At 42.9% G+C, this 18,422-nt stretch overlaps 1 protein-coding gene across 2 annotated transcripts in view; it reads right to left on the minus strand.

Annotated features, from left to right (window-relative positions):
• MCC (mutated in colorectal cancers) overlaps nt 1-18,422 on the minus strand; it is a 310,469-nt gene that overhangs the window by 110,269 nt on the left and 181,778 nt on the right. For both annotated transcript variants that reach the window (XM_018053750.1, XM_018053751.1), the window contains exons 2-3: nt 18,087-18,200; nt 2,995-3,137 (exon numbers count right to left, since the gene is read on the minus strand). In XM_018053750.1, coding sequence (XP_017909239.1) covers nt 2,995-3,137; nt 18,087-18,200 — 257 coding nt within the window. The remainder of the gene's footprint in view (nt 1-2,994; nt 3,138-18,086; nt 18,201-18,422) is intronic.

Genomic DNA, 18,422 nt, shown 5'->3' on the forward strand with positions numbered 1-18,422 from the left:
AAGAATGGAGTAGCAGTGAGGTATAACTATATCTGGTACCCTTTACCTGGGTTCAGCCTGCTACAGAGCCTTCCAGCAAAGAAGGACTAACTTGATCAGACAGGGAGGGAGACTGCTTCTGCAGGAAGGGAAACTCAGTGGAGTTTGCAGGCTCTAGGTATCTTGATTTATTTGAATCTACCCAATGTCTCCACTCAATTTCTCACCATTTCATCTTTTCCTATCAGTGCTTAATCTTTAACCTAAGAGATCTGATGTGGCTCTGAATTCAACTTACGTTGGAATTCAGCGACCTGCAGTGTTTGATTATTGACTACATTAGTCCTGTGGCTATAAGAGGTGGGAAAGTCTCCCAGGGCAGTCACAGAAGGTCTCTAGTTCTCTGATTGTGACTGGAGATAAATATTTTAAACTATGAAACTTTCACTTCTTTTCTCTTATGCAATTCAGTATGGCTTCCATGTGGATACATCATAAACCATTCCCTAACTAATGATTTTTCAGCTTTTCCAATAAATTCTTAACTCAGGCCCAGACTGAAGCGACAAGAAACTCTCAAAGGTACCAGGATTGTGCCAGATCAGCATGACAATTCTCTACACTCGGGATACACCAAACAGTTCAAGGCATTTGCCACCTCTGCACTGGGTCATCTTTGGACCTGAGTGGCGGCAGCTAGGGAGGTGCTTTAGCCACCAGAGCTCAGAGGACAAGAGCCTTGTCTTACTGGCCCGCATGTCTGCTCATCTTCCAGCCAGGCAGGGAGGAGCTAGCTCATTTACATAATGAAAACTGGCAGAATTTAATGTGACATCTGCACAGCTACAACCTTCCTTTAAATAAGAGGGTATTTTAATATGAAATAGTTTGGCCATTAAATTTAATCTAAACATGAAATTGAGTTTTCCAGGTGACATGTGATGCATTTTTTTTTCACAACTCACTAAGCCCATTTGCCTTCACTTTCTCAAGACTTTAAAAGAGCAATATGTTTTTAATGGAAATTACGAATTTACCAATGTACTCTGTCAGCCTCCTTTAAGTCTGCTATAATCATTTCTTTGGGCTGAAATTCTTCTCTGCTCTTCTAACCTACAATCACTGAAGACCAGGATACAATTTAAAGGCCTTGAGGTTCTAAACTGGAATATGAGATGTACTGTGTGGCTCCAATTAACAGCAAAATTTTCCACAACTTTGCCCAGAAAGAGAGGCCCCCAAGTACCCTCATCAAGTAGCTCCATCATTACTGTGACTCTCAGAGTTGGAACAAAACAGATCCAAAATGTCTTCTGACCCAGGACTTCTAGAGGGAGAGTTTAAAGAAGCTGCCTTTAAAATGGTCTTAATTGTGGCCTGTAAAAACAGTCTGAGAACAAAGTACTCTTCTCCATAAAAGCAGATGCCAACCATTTGTTTCCCTCAGGGCTATTCTCTGAGCATGGGCAGAAAGATAAAAATTCTTATCCTTGGCTCAATAGGAGCAAACTTTCTTCTTAAAAATGGGCAGACACAGCTTTGTGCAGGAGACTTTGGGGCCCACTGATTGATAAGCAAGGAAGGCAGAAACCCCAACAATTACTTTTATGGAAAGAAAACTGAATAAAGGCAGAGATGCTGTGGGTTCTAACTCCACCTCTCCCCTTTGCTAAGGGTAACTTAAAAGCAGTTGCTTAACATTTTTAAGCCCCAGGGTTTTCACCAATCAAGTGATCGATCGAATCTTGTCCCATCCCTTAGGAGTTTTATGACACTATGCCAACGTTGGCAAGTCAACTGAGCTCAAACAAATTTTAGATTATCTAGAAGCATATGCTATTTTCTTGGGCTTCAGAATCACTGCACTGAGGATGATGACTGCAGCCATGAATTAAAAGATTTGCTCCTTGGGAAAAGATTTGCTCCTAGGACAAACCTACACAGTGTATCAAAAAACAGAGATATCACTTTGCTGACAAAGGTCCATATTGTCAAAGTGATGGTTTTTCTAGTAGTCATGTACAGATGTGAGAGCTGGACCATAAAGAAGGCTGAGCGCCAAAGAATTGATACTTTCAAACTATGGTGCTGGAGAAGACTCTTGAGAGTCCCTTGGACAGCAGGAGATCAAACAGTCAATCCTAAAGAAAATTAATCCTGAATATTAATTAAGCATCAACTGAAGCTGATGCTAAAGCTGAAGCTCCAATACTTCAGCCACCTGATGTAAAGAGCCAACTTACTGAAAAAGACTCTGCTAATGGGGAAGACTGAGGGCAGGAAGAGAAGGGGGTGACAGAGGACGAGATGGTTGGAAGGTATCACTGAATCACAGAGTTAGAACAAACTCCAGGGGAGAGTGAAGGACAGGGAAGCCTGGCGTGCTGCAGTCCATGGGGTCACAAAGAGTTGGGTATGACTTAGTGACTGAACAACAACAAAGAAGCATATGTAATAGTGGGTTAAAATCAATATTCATAAATCTCTCCAAATCCCCAAGGGAGATAGAGGGGGTTGCATTCAGAACCTGTTAATAAAGCATCTCACTCACCTTCTTATCAGTCAACTGAACATCACAACTTCCACCCTGTCTACCTTTCAGGGTCACCATGAGGGTCAAAGTCAAAACAGAATAATGGAGGGGAAAGCACACAGCTGACAGAGTAGAGACAAAATACTCATCAACTGTAAAAACATTAGTTATAAATAAATGAGTTACTGTTGTAACTCACAGAAAGTGTGAAACTCGCTCAGTCGTGTCTGACTCTTTGTGACCCCATGGACTACACAGTCCATGGAATTCTCTAGGCCAGAATACTGGAGTGGGTAGCCTTTCCCTTCTCCAGGGGAATCTCCCCAACCCAGGAATCGAACTCAGGTCTCCCTCATTGCAGGCACATTCTTTACCAGCTGAGCCACAAGGGAAGCCCATAATTCATAGGGGTAACTTCAAGCATAAAACCCAGGTTACTGCCCAGAGGGGCAGAGAGACAGCCATGACTTGGAGCCGACTACCTGATGGTGGAGCCTTGCAAACGGTCTATCTTCTTATTGAGCTCAGCGATGATACTGTGCAGTTCTGTGATGCGTTCCTCGTACCGAAGTGTCGTTCGCTCCTGGACGTCCTCATGCTCTCTCATGAGGTGGGACTGCTCACACTGGGATCAAGAGAACAAGACAGAAGTGCCAATGAATTGACATACCTAACAGCAAGAGAGTCTAAGTCTTATAGCCTCAAATCATCACAACCTCGACATAGAGTATGCCCCAAATAAACATATACCTGCTCGCTCGCCCAGAAGACACATCAACAGCTGAACTTCACAAAGTCCCTGATGGCCACTCAAGTCTCTACCTTTTTAGCTTTACATCTGCAGGTGGCTCTAGTGGTAAAGAACCCATTTGCCAATGCAGGAGATGAGATGTAGGTTTAATTCCTGTGATGGGAAGATCCCCTGGAAGAGGAAATGGCAACCCACCCCAGCATTCTTGCTTGGAAAACCCGAAGGACAGAGGAGCCTGGCGGGCTACAGTCCATGGGGTCACAGGGAGTCAGACACGACTGAGTGACTGAGCGCAGCACACAGCTCTCATTCGCTCTTTGGGTAAAGGTCCCTCTGCCATTGTCCATGATCTCAGCTGCACTATTCATGTCTTCTGCTTCTCCCCAGCCACAAAGCAGGCAGAAGCTGCACTCAGCATGCCAGCAAATTTGGAAAACTCAGCAGTGGCCACAGCACTGGAAAAGGTCAGTTTTCATTCTAATCCCAAAGAAGGGCAATGCCAAAGAATGCTCAAACTACCGCACAATTGCACTCATCTCACACACTAGAAAAGTAATGCTCAAAATTCTCTAAGCCAGGCTTCAACAATACATGAACCATGAACTTCCAGATGTTCAAGCTCGATTTAGAAAAGGCAGAGGAACCAGAGATCAAATTGCCAGCGCCCATTCGATCATAGAAAAAGCAAAAGAATTCCAGAAAAAACATCTACTTCTGTTTTAATGACTACACCAAAGCTTTTGACTGTGTAGATCACAAGAAACTATGGAAAACTCTTCAAGAGGTGGAATTCCCAGACCACCTTACCTGTCTCCTGAGAAATCTGTATGCAGGTCAAGAAGCAACAGTTAGAACTGGACATTGAACAACAGACTGGTTCCAAATAGGAAAAGGAGTACGTTAAGGCTGTATATCGTTACCTTGCTTATTTAACTTATATGCAGAGTACATCATGAGAAACGCTGGGCTGGATGAGGCACAAGCTAGAATCAAGATTGCCAGCAATAACCTCAGTAACCTCACATAAGCAGATAACACCACCCTTAGGGCAGAAAGTGAAGAGGAACTAAAGAGCCTCTTGACGAAAGTGAAAGAGGAGAGTGAAAAAGCTGGCTTAAAACTCAATATTCAAAAAACGAAGATCATGGCATCTGGTCCCATCACTTCATGGGAAATAGATGGGGAAGTCATGGAAACAGTGTCAGACTTTATCTTTGTGGGCCCCAAAATCACTGCAGATGGTGACTGCAGCCATGAAATAAAAAGACGCTTGCTCCTTGGAAGAAAAGTTATGACCAACCTAGATAGCATATTCAAAAACAGAGACATTACTTTGCCAACAAAGGTCCATCTAGTCAAAGCTATGGTTTTTCCATTGGTCATGTATGGATGTGAGAGTTGGACTGTGAAGAAAGCTGAGCACTGAAGAATTGATGCTTTTGAACTGTGGTGTTGGAGAAGACTCTTGAGAGTCCCTTGGACTGCAAGGAGATCCAACCAGTCCATCCTAAAGGAGAGCAGTCCTGAATATTCATTGGAAGGACTAATGCTGAAGCTGAAAGTCCAATACTTTGGCCACCTGATGCGAAGAAGTGACTCACTGGAAAAGACCCTGATGCTGGGAAAGATTGTAGGTAGGAGGAGAAAGGGACGACAGAGAATGAGATTGTTGGATGGCATCACCAACTTGATGGACATGAGTTTGAGCCAGCTCTGGGAGTCAGTGATGGACAGGGAGGCCTGGTGTGCTGCAGTCCATCGGGTCACAAAGAGTCAGACACGACGGAGCAGCTGAACTGAACCTTCTTTTCGGAATCTGAATCTTGAGTGAGTGTATTGAAGGTCGCATGTTCAATTCACTTGACTGAGGGTCCTGGCGAGACTGTATGTCAGTTCCTGCTCCCTCGAGTCCAGAGATTTCTTCCCATGTTCTGTATTGCTGCTCATTTTTTCTTTTATCAATTCACTCCTTTTTGCTATAGTTTGGTAGGATACGCTTCAGCCACTTTTCAACCAAATAATCCTAGATTCTATGACGCCATTTCTTATCTGGCTGGCCATTTGCAGACAGTATCCTTTCTTATCAGACTATAAACTCCGGGAAGGCAGCGGCTGGGTGTTTTCATGACTTAGCCCTCACACCTGGCACACAGCCTGGCTCACTGTGGGTGACTTAGGAGGGTGATGGGATGAATAACTCACTGTGTATCAGGAAGCTGAGGAGCTTCCCTCGCTCAGCAGTTGATGGATTAAGAAGCAGCAGATGCTATAAAAACGTTCTTGCATCTCAAGTTTAAATCCTAAGGAACCTGTTCGTCTCTTTCACTTCTCTCCTTCCTCCTCAACCCCCCATCAGTCACTGTGCATTTAATCTCATTTACATGATAATAAAACACTAATCAGTGACAGAACAAGGAGTCCCACCTCTGAACAAGGAGTCCCTGTCTACTGCGTTCCACCCTGATTAATTTCCTGCCCAGCAGAGGAATTTTAATTTGATTTTTGGCAAGATTTTCGTAATGCCAAGAGCCAGTTTTGCACTTTCAGCGCTGGCGGCAGGAGGGCAAGGGTAAGACTTCTTACCTACTACCTCCAATGTCCTCCGCTCTCCATAAATCTGCCAGACTCCCAAAGGGTGTAACCCAGAAGCTACTGGGCAGGGACACAAAGCCTTTAGAAACAGACAGAATGCTACAAAAGCCCAAGTCAATATTGAAACAGAAGCACTCAGGAAAGTACGATAAACACATTGGCAGAAACCACGGCAGGGGCTGCACCTATGAACCCCAGCTTGATCACTATGACCACACTAGGCAGTAACTGCCTGGGCGCTACTCAGTGCTCCAGAAATAAGGCTGGAGGCAACAAGGTTGAGGAACCTGCACTGCAGACGTCAGGGAGAAGGTGACTTTCAGAGAAATGGCGATGTGAACTTGTTCTTAATGACAACCTGAAACATCTGATAACATCGGCTCACGTCTGCTCAAGGTCCAAAACACAGGAAGTAAGTGGACCCAGAGGCCAGGAGGAAGGACGAGCGAAAATCCCATCTCTACGGATGTTTTTCTAAACACAACCGAGCCCTGAAGTCATGCCTTTTCATCTGTCATCCGTGACCCATCCCACTTTAGGAGGGACAGCGGAGGTCCAAAAACATGACAGTGTCTCATAGACAGTAAGTGTCAGTGAATGAAAAAGGTCCTCCTTTCTCTGGAACACACTCAAAGCAGAACACCGTGTCTCTCCATTCCTGAAGCTTATCTATGAGATTGTGACTGGTCTTTATTCCCATCTTCAAATTGTGTGTGTGAGTGTGTGTGCATGTGTGTGCATGCCTGCGTTGGCATGTGTGTAGTGTGTATATATGCATATGCATCTGATGCTCTCACGAAGGTCACCAGTTCCCCATCTTGCAATAACTATGACATAATGACTGGTCTGACCTAGAACTCACTGATGCCATGGCTCATACTTTGCCATCTTGCGGCCTTGCTCTGGGGTTTTCCACATTCAGTTCTCTAGGGCTGTAAACTACTGTGAAATGCTTCCCCTCACAAACCCCATGAGCTCTCAACTCTCTGCTAAATTCCCCACTTACTCCTCCTCTTTCAGTCTCTACAGGTCAACAGGCCACCACCACTACCACCAAAATGGCCATGGAACTGCAAATCCACTTAAACCTGGAATGTGCAAGAACAAGGCAGAGGATCAGCTGATAACCGCTAAGCCCACTGTGCTATCCCTGTTGACGGTCAGGAGCGACCTGAGAGGTGAGCTCCCTTGGGGTTGCCCAGCCTGTGGGGAGACCAGATGGCTGGTGCCCAGATAACAAGAGCAGCTGGTGTCATACTATCTCCTCCCCCACTACCCCGTGTCTAACTGCAAAGTCCGCCCTGAGGGTATGAGTACAAACAAGACACAGCAGGAAGCCCAGTGATTCAGTCAGACCAGAATGCGTAGCTTAAAGGAGAGAAAAGATTCCTGACTTCTATCTGGAACTCAGAGGTTTGTTTGGGAGTAGAAACAAGAACATCTTGGAGGAAAAAATTTCTCAGCTGAAGGCAAAGATATCCGGGTTACACTCCTATATTTTTCCATAAGTATGTTTTTTCAAAATGGTGGAAAGCCTCTATAATTTAATACTTCCTCAGAAGTAATAGATATGTCTTGATTTTCTAAACTGTCTAAGACACCATGCTGGGTGCCATAGGGAGCATCACCGTGACGTCTGCCTTGAAGTAGAGTGTGGTCGCAGCTTCTGAGCAGATTTCTCTGCTGGTGAATAAGAAAGGGAAATAAGTGGAAAGGTGTGAGGAAGAAGCAGTGGCAGGATGGTAGCCTACAGATTCTTTTCTCAGTGAAAAGAGAATCTGGGAAATCATCATCAAAGCTCCTAGCCTCTAGATGAATGAATGAGAAGACAGAGCTCATAGTTGACATTATAGAGCAACATCCCCTTGAGGCATCTGGTCAACCACGCTTCACTCTTTTTGTGCACACTCGTTATGCCCAGTCCAAGATATGTGGAAGCGCTGCTCTCCAAGCTTAGTGAAAAACAAACCCTTGAGCATTTCTAAGCTGCGGTGTGGGGAAAAGTGGAGCAGCTCCCACAAGGGCAACGGCACAGGGCAAAACAAGCTATCACCTGCAGGAGCCAAAAGAACTCAACAAAACATCCTTGTTAAACAGCTCCCATCAAGCTACACAAGGCCAAGCCCAGGAATGGGGCACTTTCGTGCAGGAGAAGTGGAAGATGGGTGGGTGGCACCCAGAACAGACAAAGGCATTCTGTGAGCAAACAGTGCCTTCCTGCCCTGGCGACCTCCCGCACAAGCAGGACTGGCTTGTTAAAGCGAGGCCCAGTTCAAACAGCACACTCCATATTGTTACTGACCCATGCCTGTCACTACCCTGAGTTTCAAGAGTATTTTTTAAACTCAGGAGGTGATTTCAGCTTTTCTGTTTCTCAAGGACACAGGGTAGATCACACTGTATACTGCAAATCCATGTAAGAGTCACCTATGGGGAGGTAGCCCAGTAAAGCCTCATTTAAGAAGGTAATATAACCATGTCAACCAAACAGAGAAAAGAAAATGACTCCCATTACTACTTAATGGTTATACACATTCTTAGATTTTAAGTTACAAATTTAAGCACATTATAGAAACTTCTAAAAAATGATAAAAAGGTACCCACTTTTTTTATAATCCATGAAGACAATCCTTTTTCAAATAATGTTCATTTCCCCCAGTATTTTCTCATGTACATGGGGCGCCACCAGGACCGTGCAGGATGTACGTCACAGAAGCATCAGTACCCCTGCGGCAGCCGGCAGGGACATCCACCTAGACTCTGGTTCACCTCTATCCATGCATGTGATAGAATTATACTTCTTCTCCCCCTTGAAGCTGGATAAGGCCACGTGACTTGTTTTGTCCAATGAGATATGAGTAAATATATACCTTTTTTTGCCTAGAAGCCTTTCGGTACTCCTGCAGGCTTTCCCATATTCCCTTCCCCTGGCCGTGGCTGCTGACAACACTCCAGACAGTAGAGGCTATCAGCTCAGGAGGCTGGGTGAGGACCAAACTGCAGTTTCCTGCCAGCCCCAGCAAGCTCCCAAAAAAGAAGCCAAAAAATAAACCTTGGCTATTTTAAGCCACTGACAATTTGGGGCTATGTATTATCATTGCATATCCTGATGATACAATCATTTTATAGATGAAAATGGAATGAATGCACAGGGACTGATTTATTTATCAAAACCCAGATAACAAACAGAATGCTCTGCGAAATCCTGATTCCTGAGTATGCCATCAAGGAGCCCTTGATGAAGCTGTTGCAGCCAGTCTTCTCCCCTCTACCCACTCCCAGCTCCTCCTTACCAGTTACTGAAATGATCTCAAGTGGCAGCAGAGACATCCCCCTTGGTCTCCCACCCTGAGTCACCTCTGGTGGACTCCAGGAAACCTGACCATAATGCCTTACAACACCAGAGGGGAGCTAGGAAACCCACACAGCTTTCTCCTCAACCCCTGGGGACCACCAAAATAGAAAAGTAGAGACAAGGGGGTATAAAGCAGGGAATTCTAAATTCCTCCAGCTCCCACCAAGTCAGCTTTTGTTGCCAAAGTCAATTGCTCAACAACAACTCTCTGAACCAAAAGCAATGGCAGCTTCTTCTAGCAAAACTTGCAAATGAGGGATTTCTCTCTCCTACTTACCTTGCAGAAACATCTCACACAACTTCAGCTGACCAAAACAAAAAATGGTTTCAAACAACACATGGCTTTTTATTCTTCTATTATTACAGAGAGGGACATTTGGAGGTTTCCAACTATTTTTGACTGATCCAACAGTACTGCAGAGCAAGAAAGCCTAGGCTTGAAGCATCTTGTCCGCCATGCATTTCTGGAGGTCAGTATCATAAAGAACCTGGATATTTCCTGCAACTACAGATTTTCAGTTTGAAAGGCAAAGAAAAAAAAAAACCACAAAACAAAACTGGAATTAGAGAGGATGGACTGTTGCTTTTCCTGACTTTCATCTGGTGCTTACTACATCCCCTGAGCTTTTTCTCTAGGTTTCCGCTCTTCTATCATGATGATGAAGCAAATTTAAAACCTATATAAATACTTGCCTCTAGCCACATAAATTCATGAAACTGTCTATATGGAAAAATGCTTAATACAGGCAAGCAATATTATCACAATCATCAAGAATAAAACCCTTTAGGCTCATTTTTGCAATTGGTACAACCCAGGGATAAAGCTGTGAGTCAGCCTTGAGATAGACTGGCCTGAGAACTTGAGTCCTTGTTGGAAAAATCCTGTGCAATGCAGTGATGCTAAGAAGCTTTATGGTTTTCTTAATGTTCTTTACTGGGTTTTATCTTACTCTGCAGAGGCCACTGATTTTTAATCATCATATTAGTCTCAGTCGTCAATCCTAAGGGTATTATAAACTCTATTCTTGAAAAATGCAAAGCTATCATTCATGTGTTAACCCTCTCTATCATCCTGGGAAGGGGGTTCACATCACACTGGATTGATGGCAAGTAATACCACTCAGGATGTTTCTATCCTCATTCAAAGTCCTTGCCCAGGTTCTCTTGAGGGGTGGGGTGGGGAACCAGACCAGCTGAACAAAGACTCTCAGGACCAATGGCAACATCACTGACAAAACTCAACAGCCAAGCAGAGGACTGAAGAGTTATAAACCAGTAGGGAAGGGATGGGGGGACAGAGATCCTGGCAAGGAGAAGGCATCCAACTGACCTCTGTGATGATCTTATATGGAGAAAAAGATGAAAGAAAACATTCTCTCTGTTACATTGCATGAAAACTATGTATTTTTTCTCCCTAAAAGCAAGCAGGAGAAAATTCAGGACACTTGCTTTCTAAAGATAGAAGTCCACCTCAGAAATGGAAGGTGGACTCTATTACTACTAACCAATTTCGAAGGGGCTCAGAAGCTTGCTTTATTATCTCCTTCTGTAGTGCTTTTTTAAAAAGGAGTTACTAAAGATAATTTTTGGCATACTGCTGCTGCTGCTGCTAAGTCGCTTCAGTCGTGTCCGACTCTGTGCGACCCCAGAGACGGCAGCCCACCGGGCTCCCCCATCGCTGGGATTCTCCAGGCAAGAACACTGGAGTACTAAATGCATAGAAAATATGCTGAAAGCATCAAACCAGTACTATATATGGTCTTTGGCAGTTTCCTACCGGGCTGTCCCAAGATGCTGTTTAATGTTGGTACACATGTATGAACATCTGTACCTGTTGGATTCGGGAGGGTAGATATATTTAAACTAAATTAATATGTGCCCTATTCCCTACTCTTCTTAAGATCTGCAGGGCAGTCTGGGCATCTTAAAAAACAATACAGGATTAACGTGGCTATGTTGTTGTTGTTTAGTTGCTGAGTCGTGTCTGACTCTTTGAGATCCCATGGACTGTAGCCTGCTAGGCTCCTCTGTCCATGGGGAGTCTCCAGGCAAGCATACTGCAGTGGATTGCCATTTCCTTCTCCAGGGGATCATCCCAGCCCAGGGATTGAACGTGGGTCTCCTGCTTGGCAAGCGATTCTTTACCACTGAGCCACCCAGGAAGCTGTGTAGTCCAGTTATGGATTCCCACAAAACCTAGAGCAAATCCTGACTTTTGGTACTTTCTAGCTACATAATCTCAGGCAAGATACTCAAATTCCTTAAACCTCAATTTCTTCATTTGTTGATGGGAGTGTTAAGGTATCTATATCTGAGATCATTATGAGAACTTAATGAGATGAAGCGTGTGGAATGCCTGCTATACCACCTGGCATGGAGCAGAACTACAGTGGGGTGATGATCACCATTGGTATAGGCTAATTAATAGTGAGCAGCATTGTTAATCAGATTCCTCAGGAGGCTGTGATGGAGAGACTAAGGTGCTCATTTGATCCCTGCCTTTCCTTTGTGTGATACCATCTCACTGAGTCTGGGTGGGATGTGTGCCTGCCTTCAACTGAAACAATGAGGCAAAAGTGATGGGATGTCTCTCCCACGATTGCATTACTTTGTATAAGACTCTCTTGCCAGAAGTTTTAGTCTAGGCTTCTTCTCTCCATTGCTGGCATTGAGGGAGCAAGCTGCCATGAATCCTATACCCGCAAAGAAATTCTGCCAATGACACGAGTGAGCTCGGAGGTGAACTCTGCCCCAGGTGAGCATTCAGAGAGTTCAGAGCATTCAGTTCTGACAATACCTTGACTGCAAAACTTGCACAAGAGCCACTTAAGCCATGCCTGGGATCCTGATGCACAGGAGAGAATGAATGTGTGTTATTTTAAGCCAGTAAATTTAGGGCAATTTGTTAGACAGCAATAGAAAACTAATACCGACACACTTTGCCTTCTCTATCATATTGGTATTGGGCTCCTTTTATCAGCTCTACCCTTTCCATCGATATTCTTAAAACTTTACTGAATTATGACCATGTATAATGAGCTTCTTTTATTCAACTAGTTCTAGTATCACCATTAGTAATTACTCAACAGATGATGCTTCGATTATGTCTGGTGAACACAAGCACCATTTATATTTTATATTTTAATCATAGCTCTATAATATTTAGAGCTGGTAAAAGTTTTGAAAGCCACAGAATAGACATTTATACACAGACTTACTCTTCCACCATCAGGCAAAAAGCCTGAAACGTGTCACCTGCCAAGGTGTGTAACACAGAAAGCACAGCACAAATATTTCCTCGTTCTTAATTTTTCTTGCATAAATCTCATCTTTAAAAAAGGTATGAGCCTGGCAAGTTTGATCTTTTTCTCCCCATGTTCTTTCCTGGGTCCTAATATCTGAACTGGGAAGACATTTCCAGTGAAGGGAGTAAAGAGTAACGTTTCAATATATTTACTGCAAGAATGCAAGTGAGAGAGTCAACTAATGGTGCTTTGATGTAACTATCAGGGATAAAACCAGCCATCAAAACTATTACATAGGAAGCAATCTCTGACACAGCAGACAAAACATGTCCCATGCTTCTCTTATCATCCTCTGCACAAGCTGCTCTGTCGTTGAGACTTAAATTTTAATAAAGACCTTCCTGGTCATCTTTTAAAATTCAAGACTGGGGTACAGTCCAGCTTTCAGTTAAAAGCATTCACCATTTCTTTTTTTCCAAAAAGAAGTTCTCACCAATAAAGACTACTAAAAACGTTTGGTGTTACAAACAAACAAACAAACAAACAAAACACCACTTGCTCAAAAGAAGAAACCTTAAGAAACAATAATAGAAAAAGGATTTTTAAAAGTTTTAATTCATTAGAATTCACTATTAAAATTATATTACTGTCTTTCTGTTTTTTTCTATCACATATTTCTTACTTTTATATTCAGAAGGAAAATATTCAAAGTAAAGTTTTTGCCAAAGTAAAAATTGAAAATTTCTGTCCCTGTGCCATCTTCTCTGAGAAAAGAACACTGCTGGCCTTGTCTTGGCTCTGGGCTGGGCTGCTCCTCTGACCTTGGGTGAGCAAGTTAACCTCTCTGGGTTGCCTGTCAAATGTGGAAGCAGACTATCTCAAGTACAAAGGGTCTTTCCTCATTACCTGAACAGTCTAAGATTATGAGACATGAGTTTTCAAAACTTGCCATAGGTCATTCTAGACTGATGACCACCTGATTTTTAATCTCTCTGAATTCCCACACAAAAATAAAGAACTTATACATCAAAGATAAATGCTTGGAGATATGGTATCCTCTGAACAATGAAACACAAACCAATAGCATCCACAAGACCTGAATGGTGTCTGTGTGGGCAGAAGCAGAGAGAAGAAACAACACTGCTGGACTTGAGAACTGGAAACCGGCCCCCCCTCCCAACAAATAACCAGTAAGTATGAGGGTGAAAGGAGAAGGCAATGGCACCCCACTCCATTACTCTTGCCTGGAAAATCCTATGGATGGAGGAGCCTGGTAGGCTGCAAGTCCATGGGGTTGCTAGGAGTCGGATATGACTGAGCGACTTCACTTTCACTTTCATGCATTGGAGAAGGAAATGACAACCCACTCCAGTGTTCTTGCCTGGAGAATCCTGGGGATGGGGGAGCTTGGTGGACTGCCGTCTATGGGGTTGCACAGAGTTGGACAAGACTGCAGTGACTTAGCAGCAGCACGAGGGTAAAAGAGGACAGTGAGAAAAGCAGCTTGAAACTCAGCATCAGAAAAACTAAGATCACGGAATATGGTCCCATCACTTTATGGCAAACAGATGGGGAAAAAGTGGAAGCAGTGACAAAATTTTCCTGGGCTCCAAAATCACTGTGGGCAGTGACTGCAGCCATGAAATTTAAAGATGCTTGTTCCTTAGAAGAAAAGCTATGACAAACCTAGACAGCATATTAAAAAGCAGAGACATCACTTTGCTGACAAACATCCATATAGTCAGAGCTATAGCTTTTCCAGTAGCCATATAGGGATGTGAGAGTTGGATCATAAACAAAGCTGAGCCCCAAAGAACTGATACATTTGAATTGTGGTGCTGGAGAAGACTCTTGAGAGTCCCTTGGACTTCAAGGGGATCAAATTAGTCAATCCTTTGGCCACCTCATGCGAAGAGTTGACTCACTGGAAAAGACTCTGATGCTGGGAGGGATTGGGGCAGGAGGAGAAGGGGACGACAGAGGATGAGATGGCTGGATGGCATCACTAACTCGATGGACGTGAGTTTGAATGAACTCCGGGAGTTGGTGATGGATGGGGAGGCCTGGCATGCTGCGATTCATGGGATCGCAAAGAGTTGGATATGACTGAGCGACTGAACTGAACTGAACTGAACTGAACTGAAAGTAAATCAACCTTGAATACTCAGTAAAGACTGATGCTGAAGCTGAAGCTCCAATACTTTGGCCATCTGATGGGAAGAGCCAACTCATTGGAAGAGACCCTAATGCTGGGAAAGATTGAAGGCAAAAGGAGAAGGAGGTGACAGAATGAGATGCTTGGATGGCATCACCGACTCAATGGACATGAATTTGAGCAAACTCCAGGAGATAATGGAGGGCAGGGACGCATGGTGTGCTACAGTCCATTGTAAAGAGTTAGACATGACTTAGCAGCTCAACAACAACAGAAACACCAGAAAGTGATGGGGGCCAAATGGGAGGGGTTTGCTGAGCCAAGAGGGAGTGAGCAAGAGGCCCACAGTAAGATCAGAAGGGCCGAAAGCACTATTCCCTATGAACTTTCCAGACTGGCCCCAGGACTCCCTACCAGGAGGAGAAACTGCTGGGAGTAGGATCAAAATTGAACAGGATGGCATGATCGAGAAAAAGGAAAGAACAGAACAAGAAAGCAGCAGGAGAGGGGATAGAGCTAGGCGGTACCAGAAAGCAGAATGACCTGTGAAGATGAGGAAACAACAGAAGACTAAGCCCTACAAACTTAGAAAGGCCATTTTCAACTCTGCCTCTTAAAAGTTAATAAAGTTATTTTTCTCGTAAAAATGAAAAACAGAACGTACTGACAGCAAATTCTACATCAAGTTATTAGAAAGAAGAAGAAGAAGAAAAAAAAGAGCAGAATAACTTCTCTATAAACCATGAAAGCATGCCACAAAATAGAGAACTTCTCCTGTCACAAAAAGTCTCAAACAATGGACTACTATCTCAAAATTAGCCAAAAGACTTCAAAAAGATGAAACGACATAAAACACAGAAGAACGTAATTCAAAATTAGAAAAACTCAGAAAGAAATAAGTACACACAAGAAATAAAATAAAAATGCAGAAAAAACACTAAGCCAGAAGGCAGACAGGAGGGAATAAATACAACATACAAGGCCTAAGGAAAACAGAAGCTGGAGAGAGAGATGCAGAGAATCTGAGACAGTGCCAGATACTGAAGACAGGCAAAGAAGATCTAAGATGTAAATAGTAAACATCATTGAAGAAAAAAAAAAAAAGGCAAGGGAACAAAATATTCAATATTATAATTTTTTAAAAAGTCTCTGAAATTAAGAAAAGACTACAAAATATAAGCCGAAGAAAACACAGAAAATGTGAGAATACCAAACCAGAATGACTAAAAATAAGAGTTACTCTAGTAAAATTACTAGAAGGGAGGGAAGAAGGAAGGGGGAGGGGGGAGGGAAGAAGGGAAATGAAAAGAAAAAGAGAGAAAGAAAGAGAAAGAAATGTTATGAATGTCTATAGTAAGTGTCTTGTGAGGGAAACAGAGGGGAAACTTTGAGAGCAACGCTCTGTGTCAAAATAGAGCAAAGAAACATACTCAGGTAAAGAAAAGATGAGTCAAAGGTTTTATATCCAGGAGGAATGCCTTTCAATAATAAAGGGCAGAGATAAATCATTATTAAAAAGCAAGAAGCTGGTGAAGATTATTCCTGTGAGTCCTCCCTGAGGAACTCTACTAGAAAGCAAGTTTCAGGCATTAAACAAACAGAAACATGTTGACATTAAGACCATCGTAAACATTAAATATATAATTTACTTGTAGAAGACTAAATGAGGACTAAGAGGAGAAAACGTGAAGGGTGTAACCAGCACATGGTCAGAAGGTGTGGATATAGAACAATTGCAAAAAACCGTGGGAATGATGGAAGCATAATGCAAAAAGCTTCTCAGTAACTATATTTGTTATGGTAATATGATTATTATTATTTTGAGACAATTGTATATAATACAGAATAAAGTAAACCAGTAATTATGGAATATTCTTATCCAATCATCCTCTGTAAACTTAAAAACTAAGATTATTTTTTGTTGATGTATTTTTTGGCTAAGATCCCATACAGCACATGGGATCTTAGATCCCCAACCACCATGCCCCCTACAGTGCGAGCACAGAGTCTTAACCGCTGGACCACCAGGGAAGTCTCTCGAACTAACATTTTGAGTGTGAAAGAAAGGAGATACAAATAAAGTACAGAATCCACGTAGAAGAACCCTGTAGTTTGAAATTAAATTGGAGAGATTAGTATGAGCACCTAAGGTATTTTATCTTAAAATTTATAAATACTTACATATATAGATAAATAAATAAATAAATAATTCCCCGGCCATGTTTATAAAAGAAGCCTAAAAACAATGACCAGCCTGGAAGCAGTAAGCACCCTTAGCACCCAGACTGCAGTCTTGAAATACCTTTTTCCACAAAGAAAAATCAGGTCTATTTGCAGAATGCTTAATTCCAGGTTTGGGGGGGAAAATGTACGAGATAATCCTGGAATCATTACTAGGCTAGTGTCAAAAAGATTCAGGAGCCACGTGAAGAGGTTCTTACTGGCCAAGGAGTAAACTTTGAGTTTCTACAAGGAAAATAATTACAAAGGACTGACCCAAATATGCTTAAACCCCTAAGTTCATATTTTTTAAAAAATAATTGGGTACTTTCAGAAGATCATAGGTTATCAATTCATTATCTTGAAAAATATTAAACAAAAAGAATGAAGGATTGATTCTACTTTTCCTTTATGAACTACACCACTGTTTGAATAAATCATAGATGATGGGAAATATCTCTATAAAAATATTCCAATTAATAACTGATAAAGAAATGGCAGAAATAAAATACTATGATTTTGTAAAGTCCTGATGCACCGGTGAACTTTGGCACTGAGTGTCAATATAGCTGCTAACATCTCTAAAGGCAAAACAACCAGATATTGGGTTGGCCAGAAAGTTTGTTTGGGGTTTTCCCTAAGGTGGAAAAACCTGAATGGACTTTTTGGCCAACCTATTATGACGTGCCTCCCAGCGGAAAAACAAATGCCTTTTACAGTCTCGCCAAAGGGACTAACAATGAATCTGACTGAATCTCTGGGATGCAGAGCCATTTTGCAGGAAATAAAGAGTGAGGAACATAGCGAACTGCACCATGGGTGGGCAATCAGCAATATCTAGACTGTGGGAAACTCCATAGGTCAGACACTTTTAACAGATTAAGTGTAAAGCCAATAAAGAATGGAGGGAAAACCTGTGGACTGAGAGATTCAAAGTAAACACATAGTTTTCAAATGGGCCAGACAAAACTGGACCGTCTAGGGACATACAAACTCCTGCGGCAGACTGTAAAGAAGCAGGAAACGCGACTGTAAACGCCCTGGTAGTGGTCACCTTGGGAGCAGGGGAAGCGGGTTGGGATGAGGCAGAAGGATGGACTCCTGGGGTGACCAGTAGGTTTTAATTCTTTATCTGGACAGTGGTTATGAGGATGTTCAATCATTAAGCAATATTTTTATTGTGGGGACTTCTATATCTGTTTTATCTTAAACAATTAAAAAAAAAAAAACAAAGTGACCCTTTCCAGATCCCTCACCTGTGCCTTGGCCAACTTCTTTTCCAGAAGGTCCCGTTCCCGCTCCGTTTGCTGCAGACGTTTATTAAGCTCCACTATGTCTCCCTTGAGTGACGCCAGGGCTGCCAAGTGGAGCTGCAGGGACAGGAGAAAAGGAGCACAAGGTTAGACCCTTCGGCAGAAACTCACTTCCATCCCTTCATTCCCTGTAATTAGTGTGATCGCAAAGGAAAGGTGTCATCTGCAGCCAGACACCTTGGGTGATATTAATCTCAGGGGACAATGGACAGAAATCAGGAGTCTTCCCGCCAGGCTGGGTTATCTGGTCACCCTGAATGTACCAGCTGCTGCTAAGTC

The sequence above is a fragment of the Capra hircus genome, chromosome 10 (genome assembly GCF_001704415.2).
Source record: "Capra hircus breed San Clemente chromosome 10, ASM170441v1, whole genome shotgun sequence".
NCBI classification, from domain to species: domain Eukaryota; kingdom Metazoa; phylum Chordata; class Mammalia; order Artiodactyla; family Bovidae; genus Capra; species Capra hircus.